Genomic DNA, 23198 nt, shown 5'->3' on the forward strand with positions numbered 1-23198 from the left:
GCCAGTGGGGCGTGTCAGATGTCTCAAAATAATTTGCTATCTCAATTTTTCTTCTTTGCATGTAGTGTTCATTTGGACCCTTGTATTCTTTTATTTGTACACCAAACGTGGAAAAAAATTTGGAAATTTACCTGGCTGAACTCCATTTTCCTCAGCGCCGGACCTTTCAATTGGTTTATTCCATATAAAGTCTAAAGTCTATGGGGACCAGAATATGGCGCAAAGGGGTAGGAGCAGGCGCTTCATACTCACCGATCACCGGCGCAGCTGTCACACTGCGGCCTTTCATTCTTCTTCCCGGGCTGCTCATTGGGCTCATACATATTCACTGCTTTCCCCGGTGGCTGTGGTTGCAGTCAGATGCGCCCCCACGCTGAATGACAGCCGTCTGACTGCAACCAATCACAGATGCTGGTGGGTGGGTCTACATCATACAGTAAAATAAATAAATTTAAAAAAAAACAAAAAAAAGCGGCGTGCGGTTCCCCAAATTTGATACCCAGTCAAGATAAAGCCCTACAGCTGAGGGCTGGTATTCTCAGACTAGGCAGGCCTAGGCCCCCCAGACTAAAAATACCAGCCTGCAGCAGCCTGGAATTGATGCCTCTATTAGTTCCGACAGTCCCGGCACTTTACCCGCCTCTTCCAGATTGCCCTGGTGCGCTGTTAATCGGGTTAATAAGGATTTAATAGCAGCCCATAGCTGCCATTAAGTCCTAGATTATTAATGGCAGGCGTCTATGAGACACCCCATCACTAATGTGTAACAAACATCCCAAAATTCTTTATTTAAAAGACAAAAAAGCACCCTCTTTCACCATTTTATTAACCTCAAAAACACCCCTCCAGGTCCAACGCAATCCACATGAGGTTTCACGATGCTTCCAGCATTGCTACATCTAACAATCACAGCGAGAGCATGACTACTTGTTGTGAGGTTCAGGCTGCAACTGAAGTGAGCCTGCAATCAGAGGGGACGTCACGCAGGTGATTTCCGGTCACAGCTGATGACCGCACATCACCTGAGTGACATCCCAGCTGATCACGCGGCTCACTTCAGTCAATTGGGTGATTTCAAGTCACAAGTGGATGACTCCAGCTATGGCTCACCTGGGTGACATCCCTGCTGATAGCGCGACTCACTTTAGTTGCTGCGTGGTGCTCACAGTGGGCAGTTATGGTCGATGGAGCTCGCTGTGAGCGTCAGATGTGGCAGTGCTGGAAGAGTCGTGGAAACTTACATGGATTACTTCGGATCTAGAGGGGTGTTTGGGGGGGTTAATAAAGTGGTGAAAGAGGGTGCTTTTTTGTCTTTTCTTTGAAATAAAAAGAGTTTTGGGGTATTTGTGTTTATTTACTTTCACTTACAGATGAGTGATGGGAGTGGAGTCTCAGACGCCTGCCATCACTAATCTAGGGCTTAGTGGCAGCCATGGGCTGCTATTTACTTTTTATTATCCCCATTGCCACCGCACCAGGCCAATGGAAAGAGCCAGATCTAGCGCCAGAATTGGCGCATCTAATGGATGTCACTTCTAGGGCGGCTGTGGACTGCTTTTGTTAGGCTGGAAAGGGCCAAATAACCATAGCCCTTCCCACCCTAATAAAATCATCCTCCAGTTGTCTGCTGCACCTTGGCTGGTTTTAGAAAAATGTGGGGGACCCAATGTCACATATTTTTCCTTAACTAAATCAAATAAAAAAAACCAAACCTGTTTATGTGCTGGATATGAAAAATGGAGCAACCCCACGTAATTTTTTTTACCAAAATATTATTAAAAACACAGAAGAGCTTGATAGAGGGATAGCTAAGGGTGCCTTCACACTTTAGCGATGCAGCAGCGATCCGACCAGCGATCTGACCTGGTCAGGATCGCTGCTGCATCGCTACATGGTCGCTGGTGAGCTGTCAAACAGGCAGATCTCACCAGCGACCAGTGACCAGCCCCCAGCCAGCAGCGACGTGCAAGCGACGCTGCGCTTGCACGGAGCCGGCGTCTGGAAGCTGCGGACACTGGTAACTAAGGTAAACATCGGGTATGGTTACCCGATGTTTACATTAGTTACCAGCGCACACCGCTTAGCTTTGCTCTCCTAGCTACAGTACACATCGGGTTAATTAACCCGATGTGTAATGCAGCTACATGTGCAGAGAGCAGGGAGCCGCGCACACTGCTTAGCGCTGGCTCCTTGCTCTCCTAGCTACAGTACACATCGGGTTAATTAACCCGATGTGTACAGCAGCTACATGTGCAGAGAGCCGGAGCCGGCAGCACAGGCAGCGTGAGAGCTGCCAGATGCCGGCTCCTGCTCCCTGCTCGCTTCATTTCGTTGCTCTCTCACTGTCACACACAGCGATCTGTGTGTCACAGTGGGAGAGCGCCTTTGAAGAAAACGAACCAGGGCTGTGTGTAACGAGCAGCGATCTCGCAGCAGGGGCCAGATCGCTGCTCAGTGTCACACACAGCGAGATCGCTAATGAGGTCACTGCTGCGTCACAAAAAGCGTGACTCAGCAGCGATCTCGCTGTGTGTGAAGCACCCCTTTAAGTGTTATGTCTTTCTATCTTTTCTTTCTTATTATCTATGTTATATGTTTTATCTATTCTATTTTTTGCATCTATCTATTCTAGCTATCTATTAATCTGTTTACCAACACTGTCCTTTGTACTATTGCATTCTCAATGAACCGCGCACTATTTCTATCTGGTGTCTCAGTGTCACTGGAGTCAGAATGAATAAATAAATCACAAGTGTGAGTGAGTCAATCTCCTGGTGTCATATGAGCTTTGTTATGCAACAGCTTCTGTGTGGCTGCATTCTTTATCTCTCCACTGCTGTGCTGTGCTGCCTCTTTTTTAATAACGGTTTTGCACCTTGTATTTTAATTATTTCAAATAAAATTTACATTGTACTTTTGGCTATTTGCTTTGGTTCTTCATTAGTATTTTCAATTGATTGTGCCAGGGTGTACTACACTTTGATTCATATTGTTGATTTGACCACTATGTTTGGCGCTTTTTTGGTCATCTATCATTTATCCAGTTTTATTTTTCTTTTAAAAAACTCATGGGCAAAAAAAATCACCGAAAATGAGGTAAAAACACATGCGTTTTTCAGCCAGAGGGTGTGTTTTTCTGCCAGAGGTTGCGTTTTTTGCTGAAGAAACAAAACTGCAGTGTGCGCATGTAGCCTTCTATGCACTTGAAGAAAAAAAACACTGGGGCAGGTAAGATGTAAAGGGGCTTATAATCGCTAACTTTTCTGTCCTTTCTAGGATGTAAAGTCACCCTCCTGTTGTGTAATCATAGAAAAGGACTACACATCCAGATTGGTTATTAGCTTTTGTATGTGCAGTATGTCTAGAAAAGGGAAACTAGACTGCCAGCCCTACTTGAGACATGGATGTGGATGGTGACAATCTCTGTCCAGAGCTGAAGAATATTTTGGCATTATATAAGCGAAGGGGAAATAAATACTCTAAGTGGTAAACTTCAATAATGAAGAATGTAAAAAACAGTCTGGGTCTTGTACATCATACAACGGATTATTGTAGCGAAATTCAAGCAAGAGTGCTGCACCAATAAAACAAAAAACACATACCTTTTTATTTGATCTATCTGAGTTAGAACAGCATTCACTACACGAATAGCGTCAGAAGGTTCAGTGCCTGCTCTAGATGCACTTCGAGCTGAAGTAAGGCTTTCAACCTAAATTTGAGCAACAGATTAAGTTTTCAAATGAGAAATTATGTAAAATTAGATAAACTACTCTAAAAGACATTTTATTTTTTACAATTCATGTCAGCTAATATTTCCCCTAACTTGTGCATCCCCTAAATCCTAGCATCTTTTATGCTAAAAAGCTTAAATTTTAACCTCATATTGCAGAGGTTAAAGAAACCTGTTACCCCTTTGAAAAACTGGAAAGGGATTACCGTACGTGTCTTGCATGGCTAGTCCGAGGCAGGTCCCCAGTTACTTCTCCCCACCCTGCTCATAACTGACAGGTGTCTCCATATCTATGTGTATAAGGAGAGACCTCTTGGATAAGCAAGGGGATCTTGCTGAAACCCGTTGTGAAGTGAAACAAGAGCTTTATTTTAACAATAAAGCCTTACATTTAAAAGAACATTTAGATTCAAATCCATTATTAGCGCTCACAGACCGGTTATCTTCATCACTATCTATAAGGAGAGACCTGGCATATATTATGAACAAGGAAGGGACAAAGCTGGTCAAGAAACTGCATCGGAATAGTCATTTGAAACTCAGTCCCAATATGGCTTTTCACATTTTTTTTTTATGACACAGCAATTCAAAAGTAAAAACATACATGGCAACAGCAAACTCCAATAGCTTCTGATTTATGCTGCCTGCAGTTCAGAAAGCATGAATTGGTCAACAGGTTCCCTTTAAGATGTATTCCAGGTAAAAGGGTTTCCGGCTTTAATGTAAATAAAATACTGGAGCTCGTCACCACCAGAAGTAAAAGGTAAAAGCAGATATTATTTATCCTTCAAACTTCTGTAGGGCCTGCAGGTATAAATTGGCCCTGTATCCCAGCCAATAGATACAAACCACTAGGATATAAAGATAGCAATACTGCGCCACCAAAAACATACAAGCTAGAGGAGACGTGTGAGCATCTCATGTGCCTATAGGGTAAGGAGAAGTGGAATGCACATAGTGCTAGATAAAAATAGACCTTATCTAAATTAAAAAAGTGTTTTTAAGGCTATGTGCGCACGTTGCGTATTTGCATGCAGTTACGCTGCGATCTGCACCGCAGCGTAACTGCATGCGTCCTCAGCATAATCTATGAAGATTATGCAGGAGACGTGCGCACGTGGTGTATTAGAGCGCAGCGCTTCGGCTGCTGCCCGAAGCGCGCGTTCTAAGAAGTGACATGTCACTTCTTTCCTGCGCTCTGCATGCATCCACCGCTCTGTCTATGGGAGGGGCTGCACTCAGAGCGCATGGAATTTGCTTTTTTTTTTCATTACGGACTCTTTCTGCAGCGATTTGAAGCGCACGTGTGCTGTTCAAATCGCTGCAGAAATTTCTGCAGGGACAGACGCTACGTGCGCACATAGCCTAATAATGTTTTAAAAGGCATAGGGAAGGTAGAAAAAACAATGATAGCAGTAGTGTATTATCTACATAGGTTAAAAACCATACAGGAACTCCTTAAAACTTCGTTTAGTAATGGCCTGCCCTGCCAGGTTGAAAAAGTTAATTTGCTCCAGCTGGGAAGAATAGAATGTGATTCAAAGCTCCACTCTGGGAGCACTTAGGCCAGTGATGGCGAACCTATGGCACGCATGCCAGACTGTGCACGCAGAGCCCTTTCTGTCGGCACGCGCGCTGTCGCCACATTCAGCCACTTTGAACTGTCAGTGTGGTCACGCCGGCAGTTCAAAGTGGTGTTGAAGCAGAGACATTTCTCCTCCCTCTGACACTCCCCCTCTCTTGGGCCGCAGGCCTGTTGCCTAGGAGATGGAGGAGAGTCAGAAAGCGGCGCTGGCGTCTTGTGGCCGTGCGGGAACTGAGTGAGGACCCAGCAGTGCACAGCGGTGGAGCGGGTGCTGAAAGGTGATTTTTTTTTAAGCTGTGTGCGGCTTTGCAAAGGTGTGGGGGGACAGTGCCAACACGGGGCAAACAGAGTACGGGGCAAACATGGAGAGCACGAGGCAAACATGGCTGCAAGGATGGGGGAAGCGTGCAAGTATGGGGGAAACATGCAAAGATGGAGAGAAACGTGCAAAGATGGGGGAAAACATGGCTGCAAGGATGGGGGAAACATGGCTGCAAGGATGGAGGAAACATGCAAAGATGGGGGAAGACATGGCTGCAAGGAAGGGGGGAAACATGCCAGGATGGGGTACATTTAGCAGGAAGGGGAACATGCCAGGAAGGGGTACATTTACCAGGATGGGGGATACGTTTACCAGGATGGGGAGGAAACATGAAAGGATGGGGGTACATGAACATGTCAGGATGAGGAAACATGCCAGTATGGGGAACATTTAGCAGGAAGGGTAACATTTACCAGGATGGGGTACGTTTACCAGGAAAGGGGACATTTACCAGGCTAAGGGAACATGCCTGGATGGGGTACATTTACCAGGATGGGGTACATTTATCAGGATGGGGTACATTTACCAGAATGGAGGACATTTACCAGGAATGGGGTACATGCCGGGATGAGGTACATTTACCAGGATGGTGAATATGCCGAGATGTGGTACATTTACCAGGATGGGGCCATGATGGGGACAAATATACCAGAATGTAGGAAATATATATCAGGATGGGCGACATGTTTACCAGGAAGTGGCCCAGGAAGGGGGACATAACTACACAATGAAGGGGGAGGGGAGCAACTCCTACGTCTTTATGGGATTTCAAGATGTTCAGACTTTGAAATGTAGATGTGGATTACAGGGTGAAATCTGATTGCATTCCATGCGAAAATCTCTGGCTAATATGCTGCAATTTCTTCCAGAAAGATCAATCCAACTGCTGTGTCTGGAAAGGGCAGTGGGAGTGGCTCAGCTTCAATGTGTGGTAAGCATGCATGAGCGTGATGCCCCCTGCTGAAGAGAAGACTGCAAAGATAAGGTTACAATCAATTATTTACATAATAGGATTGGTTGGCACTTCGGAAAAAAAAATGGGTTTAGGGCTACAGTCTGGGCACTCGGCCTGTGAAAGGTTCGCCATGACTGACTTAGGCTATGTGCACGTGACTGCAGAATATTCTGCAGCGATTTGACAGCACATGTGCGCGTCAAATTGCTGCAGAAACCCCGCATAATGAATGCAGGTTTTTGTAAAAAAAAACAAAAAACGATTTCATGCGCTCTGGCTGCTGCCTCCACCATAGAGTGGCAGCTGCATCCAGAACGCAGAAATAATTGACATGCTGCTTTTATGAACGCACGGATTTGGGTCAAAATTTTAGCACCCAAATCGCTGCGTTCATAAAAGCATCGTGTGCACATATCATGCACAATCTACATAGATGTGCAGGGGACGCAGGATGCATGCATTTACGCTGCAGTGCAATACGCAGCGTAAATGCATGTAAGTACGCAAAGTGCGCATGAGCCCTTAGGCTGTGCGCGCACAATGACTTTTTTGCACTTCTCAAAAACGATGCAAAAAACACGCACAAAAACGCATCCACGTGTTTACCGCTTTTCAGTGCATTTATGGCTGCGTTTTGGATCACTGCAATTTGCTGCACTTTTCCAATGCATTGCATGAGTGAAAAACGCAGTAAAACACAGTAAAGAATTGACATGTCCATTTTTTTTTTCCAGCTCAAAAACGCAGCTAAAAAAATTAAAAAAAAAAATGTGTGTGCGGACAGCAAAAATAAATAGTCGTAGACTTTGCTGGGGAAGCAAAGTCATGCAGTTTTGAGCCCAAAACTGCACCCGAAAAATGCACAAAAACGCTGTGAAAAACGCTCAGTGCGCACATAGCCTTGCAGTTCTGGTGTTACATCTTCTAGGTTAATCCACAGCTGCCTGGAGAGGAATGGTACGTACTACAAGATCCAGTGCAGATCAGGGATCCTGCGTCTGATCTGCTCAGTGCGCGCTGCAGGGAATGATGATGCTCTGGCTGTCAGCATTGCCTCAGACAAAACGCTGGTGATTCAATATAACCTCACCATGTAACATCACGGGGGAGCTACAGTGGCCTGACAGAAACTTCCGACGAGTTGTGAAGGATTAACTTTCTTCCTCATGTATGAATGTTTATTAAATCACAAGGAGATGAAATAGATTTTATTGGGGGGTGCAGTTGGGAGCGAGAGAGGAAAAGGCGGGGGGGGGGGGGAAGAGGGAACCTAACCATACAGAGAGGAGGGGTTAGAGATATATGTGGATAAGGAGCTATTTATAGAAGGTTGAAAGAGGTTGAAAAAAAGAGACTAAATGGAAATTGCTAGATTGATACATTTTATAAGTGCAAATGGACATGTGACATTACTTAATGTAGTCACCTCCTCTCCAATTTCTCAGAATTTTTTGAATACCATAGAAATTAATGTTTAGGCATGATTTGTTGTGGCGCTCCAGGAAATGTCTGGATAAAGGGTGGCCTATGAAACCTTTAGTAATGTTATTTAGGTGTTCATTCATTCGGGTCGATCGTGATCACTGATCTGCACTGGATCTTTTACTACGGACCGTTCCTCTCCAAACAGCTGTGGATTAAACTATAAGGCCCTGTGCGCACGCTGCGTATTTTACCGTGGAATTGTCGCGGATTTCACTGAAGGAATGCTGCAGAAAATGTTGATAACATTTCTGCAGTCATTCTCCAGGAAAACCTATGGGATTGAGAAATGCTGTGCGCACACTGCGTTTTTTTGTCCCTGCAGGTTTTGCTGTGGAATTTCCGCTACGGAATTAATGTGCATGTCCCTTAATTTCCGCAGGTACCTGCGTTTTTCTTCCATAGATAATGGTAAAAACCGCAGGGACCAACCTGTGGAAAAACCGCAGCAAATCCACACCAAAACCGCGGCAAATCCGCATGCAGATTTTGGTGCGGTTTGCCACCACAGGTACAGGAATCTTTCAGAGGGTCTGGAATTTTCTAGTGCGCACAGAGCCTAAGACATCACACCAGAACTGTAAGTGCTCCCAGAGTGGAGCTTTGAATCACCTTCTATTCTTCCCAGTTGGAGAAAATTAACTTTTTTAACCTGGCAGTGCAGGCCATTACTAAACAAAGTTTTAAGGACTTTCTGTATGGTTTTTAATCGATGTATCGAACATTCATGCTACTATGGATTCATTTCCGAACATGGATTGCTTTTTTCTGAATATGGATTACCTTGGGACTATGCACACACCTGTATGGACGAAATTGGAGATTGTTTTCTTTACGTGTTTTTTGGTTGCAATTGGTGTGACATTTTGTTACAGCACAGTCACAGTTAAACCCTGTGTGTTTATCACCGTACTGCACCCTCCCTCCGCCGTTGGCGCGGTTGCACTTCCTGGTCCGTGGTCCTTGAGCTCCCCGGCATCTATATCACCTCTGCGCAAACACGTGAGCCTGGTGACGCGTCCCTGCTCGCGCGCCTGCGCACCTTGATGGGCGTTGATAGCTGATGACTCATTTGATTCTGGGCCCTGGTTGGTGCACCCCCCCTATGAAATGATCACACATTAAGATAGTGAAACGTACGTCGGGGTCAAGGTATCGGACGACTTCTCTGCTGCCATCCATTGGAAACTGTGTTGGCAATTATAGGTATGATGTACTGGTTATGTGGACCCTTTTCTTGAACCACATGACAGCTGCTAGGGTGATGTGCAATATTCCCATGTAATATAGATGTGAGGTGCTATACCCTTCTCCCCCCCTCAATTTTTTTCATTGCACATTGTATTTATTCATCTGCGGTCTTATACAGCATTGATTTTTTGTAACAAGTTTATGCATAATTATTCATATATGTACAGGTTTTTTTTTACATGTTTTTGATTATTATTACACCAACATGGATATTATGGATGAGTGATGTTTATATATGTTACCATGTCATGCTGCTGGGGCAATATGCTATATATTTTTGTGCAACACACAACTCCATGTTTTTTTTTTCTCTCTCTTGAATCGGATTATGGAAATATACATTGCTCTAAATACCAGTGTTGTACTATACATGCAGAACCAGACTTTTCTGGTGTTTTTTTTATGTGTTCTGATTTTAATTGTACCCAATTTTGTTGTATTCCTTGGATTTGCCATATTTTAAAGATTTTTTTTAAAGAGCATTTTGATGATTGCTTCACATACAGAATGTCCATGGATTGTCTTGTCAAATTCCTTTTGTGCCAGTTTCATTAATAAAAGTACTTTTGCACTATACTCTGGTTTCTTTCTCATGTTCTCTTGTCTACTTTACAGAGTGTGCAATGTGGGGTAGCCAATTTCATACTCCCCTGTTCTTTGACTCATGGATATTTGGTTACTAATGGTTTTTAATCTATGTAGATAATATACTGCTACTATCATTGTTTTTTTATACCTTCCCTATCCCTTTAAAAACATTATTAAAAACACTATATTTTTTAATTTACAAAAGGTCTATTTTTATCTAGCACTATGTGCATTTCAATTCTTCTCCTTACCCTATAGGCACATGAGGTGCTCACACGTCTCCTCCAGTTTGTATGTTTTTAGGGGGCGCAGTATTGCCATCTCTGTTTCGTACTTTAAGTTTTCTTTACAGTCTTGGTATGCCCATGATATAAATAATAAAAATCAGTTGTGTTACTAATTGTCCCTAGGTCTGGGCTCCATTTTCACTAATACTATGGGGATTGTTTACAGGCTGCAGCGGTAATATCACATTAACTGCGCACATCATCTCTGCAGCCAAATCACTCAGCTCATTTGCCCAAGACGTACCGTACACGTTTGGCAGAAACATGACGTCTAACCTGCACCATTGAACAATCACTGGTGCAGCACTGGAGGATTAAGGAAAGCTGATTTTAATAAATCTTACCATTGTGACAGCGATTTAAAGAGAAAAAAAGAAAAAGAAAAGTCCATACATATCTTTAGCTAGCTAGTTCATTCCTCCAATAAGAGAAATTGACAGTGGAATCATTATGCAAATGAGTCGGATGTGCTCGTGGAAGTACTTCCCAGGACTCTTTCTCCAGCTCTTTTCCATATATGGGCCCAATTACAACAGGTGCAGGGCTTGGCAACCACACCAGGGACCAGGAGCCTAGGGGGCTGAAAAAGTCTATGTGGCCTATATAACAAAGACCAATGCTATTATGGCTTTTGCATTGGGGCCATTGAGCTACAAGTTATGCCACTGATTTCATACCTTGTTACTTTGCTGTGTTACTTCAAATAAAAGCTGTCAGCCAGGGTCAGTTAGCAGAGGATCACTGACAGGTTCACTTTAAGATTGACTTTAAAGGGAACCAATCACCACGATTTTCATATAAAATCTAAAGCTAGTGCTATACTGGCACTAATCAGCCTGATTCTCTACATACCTGTAGTGGTCAGCTCAGATGTTTAGGCTTTCAAATCCAAAAAAAGTAAATCGACAGCTGCTTGAGTGGCAGCTGCAATGGAGCAAACAATATCTGGGTGGGTATTCATATGGAATCCCGCCCCCCTGCCCGTTGTTCCTCCCTTCTCTGTTGATAATTTTACTATTCACTAATTTCTTCACTAAGATGGTGTCGGAGTTGGCGCCTTAGCATAGTGCTCATCTCCGGCGCCATCTTTGTGAAGATCATGTTACCCCTGCTATTCTATTTTTGTGGCTGAGAGGGCGTCGCATGCGCCCTCGCTTTTTCTGCTCTCGTTGTGACCGTAGGAGCGCGCACGGTCAAAACAGAAGTGGAGACCGCCCACTGAAACAGCTGATCGTACGATGCGACAGACCGGAGAAACAAACTGACAGCAGCGTGCCATCAATATTGGCAGCAGATCCCACAGCAAAGGGTCAGGTGAGGTAAGTTCACAATGGACTCGCCTAACCCTGTGACGTCAATGCCACTGTGCTGGCACGGTGTCATCTTCTGCAGCTAATCGCGTCCTCTGATCAGCTATTCTGCACTTCTGTTGTGAGTGCATGCGCTCCCACAGTCACAACAAGAGCAGAAGATGCGAGGGCGCATGCGCCGCTCTCTCAGCCGCAAGAATAGAATAGCAGGGGGTAACACTATCTTCACAAAGATGGCGCCGGAGATAAGCGCTATTTGCAGGCGCCAATTCCGACGCCATCTTAGTGAAGAAATTAGTGAATAGTAAAATTAGCATAGAGAACAGAGAGAGGGAGGGACAACAGACAGGGGGAGGGTATACATGCGAATATTCCCCCCAGATATTATTTGCTCCATTGCAGCTGCCACTCAAGCAGCTGCCAATTTTTTAAACTTTACTTTGTTGGATTTGAAAGCTTAAACATCCGAGCTGACCACTAATGGTATGTAGAGAATCAGCCTGATAGTGCCAGTATAGCACTGGCTTTAGCTTATATACGAAAATCCTCGTGATGGGTTCCCTTTAAGTACATAATGTAAGTTTTGTCATTGTCATTTTTTAAAATGATTTGCACCTTGTTTTACATTAAAAAAGTGGTTTTCACATATTTATGTAATGTCTACTTGCAGACACTGCAACGCTCCATGGACTTCGTACTAGATTCTGACCAGACATGTTTTTCAAGACAGTGTCAAATTGTTGCAAAAGAAAATGCGCAAACTTATGACATACAATGTAATATACAGAGTGAGGAAGTATATATTTCTTTTATGATTTCAAGATTTACACATTCTAAGTGAACATTAATTTACAGATTACAGAGTTAAAGGGAACCAATCACCAGGATTTTCGCTGAGGATCAAATAATATCTTGGGGGGGGGGTATTCATAGTTATCTCTTCCCTCTGTTAGAATTAGCATAAGCATTATACAATCGACCTAGAAGGATCTGTGGTGAGGTCATATCCATGTCACCAGAAGGGGTGGGGCCTTAGCCAACAAAGCTGATACCAGAATGCAACATTTTTCTGTTGGCTGAGGACCTGCCCCTTCTGGTCACAGATCCTGCTAGGTTGATTATATAATGCTTATGCTAATTCTAACAAAGGGAGGGGATAACTATGAATATCCCCCAGATATTATCTGATCCTCAGCTGCTGTCACTCAAGAAGCTGATTATTTTATAAACTTTACTTTCTTGCATTTCAAAACCTAAACATCCGAGCTGACCACTACAGGTATATATAGAACCAGCCTGATAGTGCAAGTATAACACTGGCTTTAGGTTATATATGAAAATCCTGGTGATTGGTTCCCTTTAATATCTAAAGTAAACATGCACCATATCAGTACCATGCATATTTATTTGAAAGGTGTTATTTCATAGGAGTTTACATCAGGCCTGGCTACCCATTACTATCAATCGCTATAGGGCGATTTTGCTGACAAATCATTATACTGTCCAAAAGCTACATTGGATTGATATATCATGAGCAAAGATTGCCAGAACTGACAATTATTCAGTTCATTGTGTTTTCATAGCATCAATTTCTCCACCAAATAGTTCCACATTGGGAAGAAAATGCAAATAAAACCATGAACATTGGAAAGCTACAGTAAATATATATTCAGGTCACCATATTAAAAGGCAATTTATTGTGGGTAGATTAGAACAGTTTCCCACTTTTTGTATATCTTCTGTTGCGGTCAAACAACAAACAAACAGGAGCAGAGGAACAAATGAGGAGTCATAGACAACTCCCGAACCTGAGGACCTGCTGGTGAACTGTGAAGTAGGAAGGAACCTTTGGTTCTATGCATCAAGTTAGAAACATACTGTAGAAACTGTAAAGAATTGGACTAACCCAATAATCTAAAAATTTGTTGTGTGAATTGTTATACAGCTACGCATGTCTAAGTATTGGAGATAACAACCTGCTCACAATAAAATAAAAACAAACCAAGCATGTTCTAATGTATAAAGTATATCACAGATGTGAGTACACTACTCATATTTTTGTAAATATTTTATTATATTGTGACGCCCCTGGACTATTCAGGTCGTCACAGGGTACTGCACAAACTGCCCTCCCCGTGCAGTATTCAACCCCCCATGGTTCTGGGTCTCTATCCTGCAGTACTGCCTCCATCAGCATTCACAAATCCTAGATACACTTTGCACCACACCTGTCAGGCACACTAGTGGGCTGCTTAAGCAGCAATAGGGCCACCCACCTAGGGGTCAGACAGGGAGGTGTCAAGTAAGTTCAGTGGTAGCCCTCGAGCTGAGAGGAGCTCTGAGGAAGCTGAGAGTTGGAGCTGCCAGGGGAGAAGTAAACTAGGTCGCAGATGGTGGTCTGGACCTAGAGGAGTCGGACCCCCGGTCTCAGGGGATTGAGGTTAGGCGCCCGCAACCCATCAAGGAGGACGGTCAGCAGCCTGGTCCTATCACCGGTCCGGGACCGAAGACACGTCTGGGTACATGGACCCTAGGTCGGGGAGAAGCTTCAGGCAACCCAGCAATTAACTTGCGGAGGACAGGGCCTTTATGGACTGTTTCCACCAAGCTCAGAGATCGGGGGCACTAGCGTAATGAGGGGGATAGGGCTTTCCTAGCAAGCGGCCCACTGAAATCTCAAGCGTGAGCTCATGAGAGCAGGCTCCTTCACTTAGCCATAGTGGGGAGTGGGGCCCGGAAAGCTCCAAGCTACCGGGTCACAATGGACAATCTAAACTTTTGTGCCAGGAGGCCGGTTACGGACCACCAGGCAGTGCTGCAGGGGATAGGACCCGGATGAGCTTCCCTCTTGAGGCAACAGCAGTCAGAGACTTTGTTTACCCTGTTGTCAGCGTCTGCTTCATTGCTGACTGAGTACCCGACTGACCCCTGCACTGCATCCCCGCATGACTATCCAGAGTCCCGGGGCCTACCCCTACCCGTGGAGAGTAGCGTCATCTTGCTGCCCCACTCCATCAACCCGGGTACTCCCAATGGCGGTTCTCCCAATTACCGTACACCATGGGTGGCGTCACGAACTATACCAAATACCCTGTAAATACTCCTTTTTCCATTTGAGTGTGGCCCTAACCCATGGGTCCGGAGACCCTCGAGCCACAGGTAAATCACCACCCCCGGATCCAAGCGGTTTGATCCGCTGCAGGGGTGGCACAATATCATTTCATAGGACAATACTAAAGAAATGACACACTGATACAATGTGAAGTAGTCAGTGTCCAGCTTGTATAACAATGTAAATTTAATGTGTCCTCTACATAACTCAACACACAATCATTAATGTCTAAACAACTGGCAACAAAAGGGAGTACACCTCTAGGAAAATATGGCAAAATTGTGCCAAATTAGCATTTTTTTTCTCCCCAGTGTCATGAGACTCAGTGTTACAAGGCCTCACGTGTGACTGGGGAGGAGGTATGTTAAATTTGGTGTGCTAGTTCACACACACACACTCTCATATTGGTTAATGGAAGTTCATCATGGCACCTCATGGCAAAGAATTCTCTGAGGATGTGACAAAAAGAACTGTTGTGCTACCTAAAGATGGCCTTAAGAAAATTGCCAGCACCCTGAAACGGAGCTGCAGCAAAGTGGCAAAGACCACACAGCGGTTTAACAAGACAAATTCCACTCAGAACAAGCCTCGCCATGGTCGACCAAAGAAGTTGAGTGCATGTGCTCAGCGTCATAACCAAGGGCTGTCTCTTCAAAATAGACGTATGAGTGCTGCCAGCATTGCTGCAAAGGATTAAAAGGTGGGGGGGGGGCTGTCAGTGCTCAGACCATACACTGCATCAAATTTGTATAAATAGCAGTCATACTAGAAGGAAGCCTCTTCTAAAGATGATGCACAAGAAAGCCTGCAAACCGTTTTCTGAAGACAAGCAGACCACAGACATGCATTACTGGAAACATTAGTTTACAAGAAAGAGAACGGAGTACTTTCGCATGATATAAATAGTAAAACATGTTTACATTATTTGTGGAACAATACATGAAAGTGATAGACAGACTACATTGACATTAAAAAAATGCAGTGTTACAGTGTGCAGAAAGACACAATGATGCGGGGGCAGAGCGTGCTGATTGGGTAATCAATATAACATTGATACAAATTGCTAATGATGGTACGGAGTACACTTATGACAATCCAGCATTTCCTCCATAAACACCTATATAACCATGACTGTACCATTAAGTCACATTATATCCATCAATTTAGTATAAATATACATATGTATCAATGTGAACAGAATATCATATTAAACCCTGGTAACAGGAGAAAAAATATTTTGCATAATCACAGTTTATATTAAGGTGCTTTGAAACGCTGAGACAATAGTGGTTGTAGCCAGCCTCACTCAGGTTATTTTACTACAGGATGTATGCTTGCTCGGCCATTATATCTTTTTCATGTACAGAATTGAGCAAGCATACAAACATGAGGTGACTGGCAAACCATAAACCTGGGCTAAATAGCCCGATGACCCATATTACATATCAGCATGTAATGGGAATGTTTCTGTTATTTACCCATAGTAACATCAGTGACTCAGATGCGCTCCACCACCACCCCTATGTACATTTCGCCAAACCGCTTCCTCAGGGGGCTGTTTAAAAGCCGATTTTCCTCACCTTATATATTGTGTGTACTCATAATGGCTGCCATCCACAGACTGACGCCGGCGCATGCACGCTGCGATCCACGAGCCCGAGCAGGGAGGTGCCGCTCGTCAGAGTGCCCGATGCGCGCGCATCGGGCACTCTGATGAGCGGCGCCTCCCTGCTCGGGCTCGTGGATCGCAGCGTGCATGCGCCGGCGTCAGTCTGTGGATGGCAGCCATGAGTACACACAATATATAAGGTGAGGAAAATCGGCTTTTAAACAGCCCCCTGAGGAAGCGGTTTGGCGAAATGTACATAGGGGTGGTGGTGGAGCGCAGCTGAATCACTGATGTTACTATGGGTAAATAACAGGAACTTTCCCATTACATGCTGATATGTAATATGGGTCATCGGGCTATTTAGCCCAGGTTTATGGTTTGCCAGTCACCTCATGTTTGTATGCTTGCTCAATTCTGTACATGACAAAGATATAATGGCCGAGCAAGCATACATCCTGTAGTAAAATAACCTGAGTGAGGCTGGCTACAACCACTATTGTCTCAGCGTTTCAAAGCACCTTAATATAAACTGTGATTATGCAAAATATTTTTTCTCCTGTTACCAGGGTTTAATATGATATTCTGTTCACATTGATACATATGTATATTTATACTAAATTGATGGATATAATGTGACTTAATGGTACAGTCATGGTTATATAGGTGTTTATGGAGGAAATGCTGGATTATCATAAGTGTACCCCGTACCATCATTAGCAATTTGTATCAATGTTATATTGATTACCCAATCAGCACGCTCTGCCCCCGCATCATTGTGTCTTTCTGCACACTGTAACACTGCATTTTTTAATGTCAATGTAGTCTGTCTATCACTTTCATGTATTGTTCCACAAATAAAGTAAACATTTTTTACTATTTATATCATGTGAAAGTACTCCGTTCTCTTTCTTGTAAACTAATAGCTATATGGAGTTAGCATAAAATGATTTTTACTATAAAAATCTGGGCTTATTGGTTACTATTTACTGGAAACATGTCTGATGGGACCAAGATAAACTTATTTGGTTCACATGGTAACAAGCGTGTGGCAGCCACCAGGTGAGGAGTACAAAGACAAGTGTTTCTTGTCTACAGTCAATAACGGGGGTGGGAGTGTCATGGTTTGGGGCTGCATGAGTGATGCTGGCTGTGGGGAGCTACAGTTCATTTAGGGAATCATGAATTCTTACATGTACTGTTAAAAAAAATTGTTTAAAAGAACAGAGAGTCCTCAGTGGTTGATACCTTTTAATGGCTAACTGAAAAGATGGTAATAATTGCAAGCTTTCGAGACTACTCAGGTCTCTTCATCAAAGCTCGAAAAATCTCGAAAGCTTGCAATTATTACCATCTTTTCAGTTAGCCATTAAAAGGTATCAACCACTGAGGACTCTCTGTTCTTTTAAACAATTTTTTTTATCTCTACTGGCTAACACGGTACAAAGATATATTTTACTTGTACATGTACTGTGACATACGGATGCAGAACATGATCCCCTTCCTTCGGAAACTTGGCTGCAGGACAGTATTCCAACATGATAATGGACCTCAAAGACACTTCCAAGATGACCACTGCCTTGCTAAAGAAACAGGGTAAAGGTGCTGGACTGGCCAAGAATGTCTCTAAATCTACACCTTATTGAGCATCTATGGGGCAGCTCATCCTCAATTGGAAGATGGAGGAGCGCAAAGTCTCTAACATCTATCAGCTCCATGATGTCGACATGGAGGAGTGAAAGAGTTTGCAATGACAACTTGTGAAGCTCTAGTGAATGTCATGAACAAAAGAGCTAAGAAAATTCTTGAAAATAATGGCAGCCACACAAAATATTGATACTTAAGGCACAATTTGGACATTTTCACTCAGGGGTGTATTCTTGTTGCAAGCGGTTTTGACATTAATGGTTATTTGTTGAGTTTAGAGGGCACATCAAATTTGCACTTATCCACGCTGTACACTGACTACATTGTATTAAAGTGTCATATCTTCAGTGTTGTTCCATGAAAAAAAAATTAAATTATCAAAAATGTGAGGGGTGTACGCACTTGTGATATATTGCGATTTCTATAGCAATGCTGTGGTTGTACAAGTGTCTCTTATTTCTCTTTGGCCATCGAGAGCTTAAAAGGCAACACACAATTACACTGTGACTTACCTCATCTATTAACACAAAAACTAGAGCATCTTTGTCATCTATCAGTTCATGAATCTTCTGAAACATCTTGGTTACTAACTTGCCACTCTGAAAACACAGATAATAGTTTAAAAAACAATTTTTTGATTTTGGTTTTAAAATGAGAGAAAAAAAAAAATCATGTGAACAGTTCCCAAACATTAACCTCTACCTGCTGAAGCCAGTATTCACCTTCTTGACAGAGCCCCATTTGACATGCATAACTGATTTATTGATTGCATTACATCTGTCAAATGTGAACATTTCTCTAGATATTGCAATATTTTAGGTTTGGTATATACTGTTCCTGTGTTTGTAAATGATCAAAGTTTTCTGTTTCACTTGATATTTTATGCTGTTCCTCTGTCCAGCATGGGTGTTTATCTCGCATAGCAATGCCTCCTGTGGGGTCTTGCTTATTACTTAATTACTTCAACAAAAGGTATATTTGTCCTACATCCCAGCAGACACTTCCTATTTATTCAGCTCCAGCTTGGTAACAGCACGCGTGCTGGGGCACATTTGCAATATCTTTCCAAGTGCAATATTTTCGAAGTGTCATGACAAATAAACATGGCAGTTTGACAAAGCAGGAGATCGGTAAGAGATGGAAGATATGCTTATTGTTCACTTGCACTACATTATTTATAGTTCATATCACTTTGCTTCATATATGTTTTAGCTGCTGCTTTCTTTGACCTCTACCACACTTTAACACATTCCATCCACTTCAGCCCCTCTCTTCTCCCCTTTCCCACATACAATGTAGAGGCTCTACTGACAATCCTCAAAAACACTCCACACTATCTATTGCCAACCACCATACAAGGCAAAAAAACGCTCACACAAATAATCGACTCACCTACTCTCTTTTTTCTCCTCCTAGTCGCTGTAAAAATGTCCCCAATCCCTGGGCCTTCTTACACTATTATATATAATTCTCTTTCTGTTGCACAGAGAAACCCTATTAATCTTGTTAGCATTAAGTGAATGCTTTCTCCCATCTTTTAATTGTGCCCTCTGGAACTCTGGGCTGTCCGATCGTGTTTGGCATTTGGGTGCCTTTGTGATCTCATTTGCAAATTTATTTACTTTTTTTTTTTAAATCAGATAAATTTTTATTGCATTTTAAAACTTTCATAAACATAACAAATTGTGAGGGTAGTCCTCACACATACCCCCTCCCCTCCCCCTCCCCCCATCCTCTTCCGGTCGACAGTCTCACCCCACCACTCTCTACATCCCTCTTTATTCACATAATGACCTGCCCTCTTTATTTCTCAGCCACTGCGATCTTTCCTTTCCTACCTATAGCCTAAATATCCTATCGTTCAGTAGATCAAATGACGCTAATCCTGGAAAGTCCAGCCACTTGCTCCAGATCTTCTCATATTGAGTTCTCCTTCCCCTTTTAATAAAAACATTTTTCTCCATATAAATATAATTGACTTTTTCAACAAATTCCTTACGTGTCGGAGCTTTTTCAGATAGCCAATACAAGGCAATTAGTTTCCTTGCTGCATACAACAATTGTGCCACTGCCAGTTTCTGTTGTTCATCCGCCCCCACTTTATCCACATAGCCCAGCACACACACCAACGGGTTTCTGGGTAGGTCTACTTGCATCACTGATTGAATTAAATTTAACACTGTGATGCAAAACCCTTGTAAACACGGGCATTCCCACAACATGTGCATGATCTCTGCTTCCTCCACAGTACATTTTAGACATTTGGAATCAGTTCTCACTGCCACTTTCTTCATCCACACGGGGGTTCAATATACTCTGTATATAACATATAATTGCGATAGCCGTTTCGCCTCGCTCAGATATTTTGATCACATATTGCAAAATAGACTCCCATTTCTCTTCCCCAATGTCTCTCAAATCTTCCACCCACCTTGCAAATGCTTCAATTTGTTGCCTCCCAACCGACATGGACAGAAGTCCCCCGTAGACCATCGATATACATCCTGCTGTCCCACCCTGCGTCCCTAATATATTAATTTCACTATCTGATTGTACAACAATTGGTGTCATTCTGTTCTGCGATTCAAATGCATGACGTAGCTGCAGGTATTTATAAAACATACTACCGTATGTCTCAGTGGGAAGTCTTTTAGCAGTACTTCAAAAGTCTTAAATATGGTTCCATCCATCACTTGGGAGAGGTACCAGATACCAATTCTCCTCCATTGCCCAAATTCTTTAAGGGATGAAAATTCCGGAATGTTGGGGTTGTCCCACATGGGGGTATATCTAGTGAACCCGGTTACCTGTCTCACCTGTTTGATCTTACCCGATACTTTATCTATCAACTGTATAGTAGGATATGATGCAGAGTGTGGACGAAACTTTCCCGCCTCCAGACTTGCCAGCAGAGGACCTTTTCCGATCACAAACTAATATTTTCCCCGCCGAGGTCTCCAAACCTGTCACACCCCACCCCACCATGTGTTGACTCTGGGCAGCTAAGTAATAGCACCAAGGATTAGGTAGAGCCAGTCCCCCTTCGTCTTTTGGTCTCTCTACATATTCTAACCTCATCCGTGGCTACTTTCTTCCTCAGATTAAGCCTCGGAAAATAGAATTTATTTTATAAAACCTATTTTGTGGTAGCCACACCGGGGCGTTATGGAGCACATAGAGCAGTTGGGGCATTAGTATCATTTTAAGGGGAGATATAGTTCGTGACGCCACCTGTGGTGTACGGTAATTAGGAGTACCGCCGCTGCCGTTGGCAGTACCCGGGGTGATTGAGTGGGTCAGCTAGATGTTGTCACCCTCCACGGGTAGGGAAAGGCCCCGGGGCTCTGGATAGTGGGAATGCAGGGTCACTCAGGTACTCACTCAGTCAATAAGCTGACACTGACAACTGGGTAAACCAAATCTTGGGGTATCGCTGCCGCTTGAGGGGAGCTCGTCCGGGTCCTGTGCCCAATAGTGTTGCCTGGTGATCCGTGACCTGCCTCCTAGCACCAAGCCTAACTTCAACGCGGTGGCCCAGCACTCTGAAACTTGCCGGGCCCCACTCCCCACCGTGGACAAATGTGGGAGGCCGCTCTCAGGGCTCACGTTTGTGTTTTTCTGGACCGTTTGCTTGGAAGGCCCTATCCCCCTCGTTGCGCTAGTGCCCCAATTCTGGAGCGGGTGGGAACAGATCATAAAGGCTCCGTTCTCCTCAGGCAAATTGTCGGGTTGCCTAAAGCTTCTTCCCGACAATGGGTTCATGTACCCCGCTGTGCCCTTCGGTCCCGGACCGGCGACAGTGCCAGGCTGCCGACCGTCATCCTCGACAGGTTCAGGCACCTAGCCGCAATTCCCTGCGACCGGGGGTCCGACTCCTCTAGGTCCAGAGCACCGTCTGCAACCCAGACAGCTTCACCTGGGAGCCACCACTCCCAACCTTCTCTGAGCTCCTCACAGCTCGAGGGTTCCTTACTAACTGACTACAGACTACACTACTCCCCTCCTCTCCCTGACCCCCCAGGTGGGTGACTCTATTCCACTCAAGCCATCCACTGGGGTGCCTGGTGGGTGCGGTGCAGTTTGTATCTAGGATTTAAATTTGCTGTTGGAGGCAACACCATTAGATAGGGACCCAGAACAATGAGGGACTTGGAATACTGCACGGGAGGGCAGTTTGTGCAGTACCCTGTGACGACCTGATAGTCCCGTGGCGTCACACATGTTTCTTCTGCGCACAATCTGCCCGCTATACAAGCCATCTAGATGGGAAAATTCTTGCGGATGAAGCGGATTTGTTCATCCTCTAACACTTTACACAGTTCTGCATCACCCTGTATGACATCCTTCATCCCTGTGTATCACCTACACATGCCCTCTGTTCTGCAACTTATCTAAGACCAATAATCTGAACCGCAAACATCCATCTACAAGACTTCTCTTGTGTTGTGTCAGTTATCTGAGATGCACTACTGCAGATGAATCGACTAATACATAGCCCCCACATTTTTAAGTGCACTTTAAAAACACATTTCTTTAGACAAGCCTACTACCTCACTAAGCTAACTCTTTCTTGTTAGGCTATCTCCACATTTCCATTGTTTTGCATCAGTCACAATCAGTTGTGTGACTGATGCAATGAATGCGTTGCAGATAGTGGCACAACTGATGTGACTGATGCTGCAAAACCAAGATCAGGTTTGTTTTGTTTTTTTTACTGTTTGACCGGCGGCTTTTCTGAGCGATCAGCTGATCGCCCGGGGCTGCTTTTGTGAGCAATCAGCTGATCGCCCGGCTTTTCTGAGCGATCAGCGCTCAGAAAAGCCGGCCGCCGGGCGATCAGCTGATTGCTCGCAAAAGCCGCTGCCTAGGTGATCCGCTGAATGTTCACAGCCGGTGGACAGCTGATTGCTCGCAAAAGCCGGCAGCCGGGCGATCAGCTGATCGTGCAAAACCGGCCGCCGGGCGATCAGCTGATCGCTCAGAAAAGCCGGACGGCTTTTCTGAGCGATCAGCTCATCACCCGGGCACGGGCTTTTGTGAGCAATCAGCTGATCGCCCGGCGGCCGGCTTTTCTGAGCAATCAGCGCTCAGAAAAGCAGGCGGCCGGGCGATCAGCTGATCGTTCAGATCGCTGGAACTGCATTTACAGTGGATCATGTTTTTTTTACTGTGTGCATGCTCACAGTAAAAAACCGATCTGCTGCACAAAAAAAAAAAAAAAATACATTCAGCGTTGCTCCCGCCTGATGGTCAGTCAGTAAACGATTGATCATCAGGCGGCGGATGCAACGCAGGGCCATCAGTCACAATCCGTCGCTAATAG

At 44.1% G+C, this 23198-nt stretch overlaps 1 protein-coding gene across 3 annotated transcripts in view; it reads right to left on the reverse strand.

Annotated features, from left to right (window-relative positions):
• The window catches only part of TRIP13 (thyroid hormone receptor interactor 13), a 336424-nt gene that overhangs the window by 52144 nt on the left and 261082 nt on the right, over window positions 1-23198 (reverse strand). For all 3 annotated transcript variants that reach the window (XM_075315015.1, XM_075315016.1, XM_075315014.1), the window contains exons 9-10: window positions 18388-18474; window positions 3603-3709 (exon numbers count right to left, since the gene is read on the reverse strand). In XM_075315015.1, coding sequence (XP_075171130.1) covers window positions 3603-3709; window positions 18388-18474 — 194 coding nt within the window. The remainder of the gene's footprint in view (window positions 1-3602; window positions 3710-18387; window positions 18475-23198) is intronic.

This window comes from Anomaloglossus baeobatrachus, chromosome 6, assembly GCF_048569485.1.
Source record: "Anomaloglossus baeobatrachus isolate aAnoBae1 chromosome 6, aAnoBae1.hap1, whole genome shotgun sequence".
Classification (NCBI taxonomy): Eukaryota; Metazoa; Chordata; class Amphibia; order Anura; family Aromobatidae; genus Anomaloglossus; species Anomaloglossus baeobatrachus.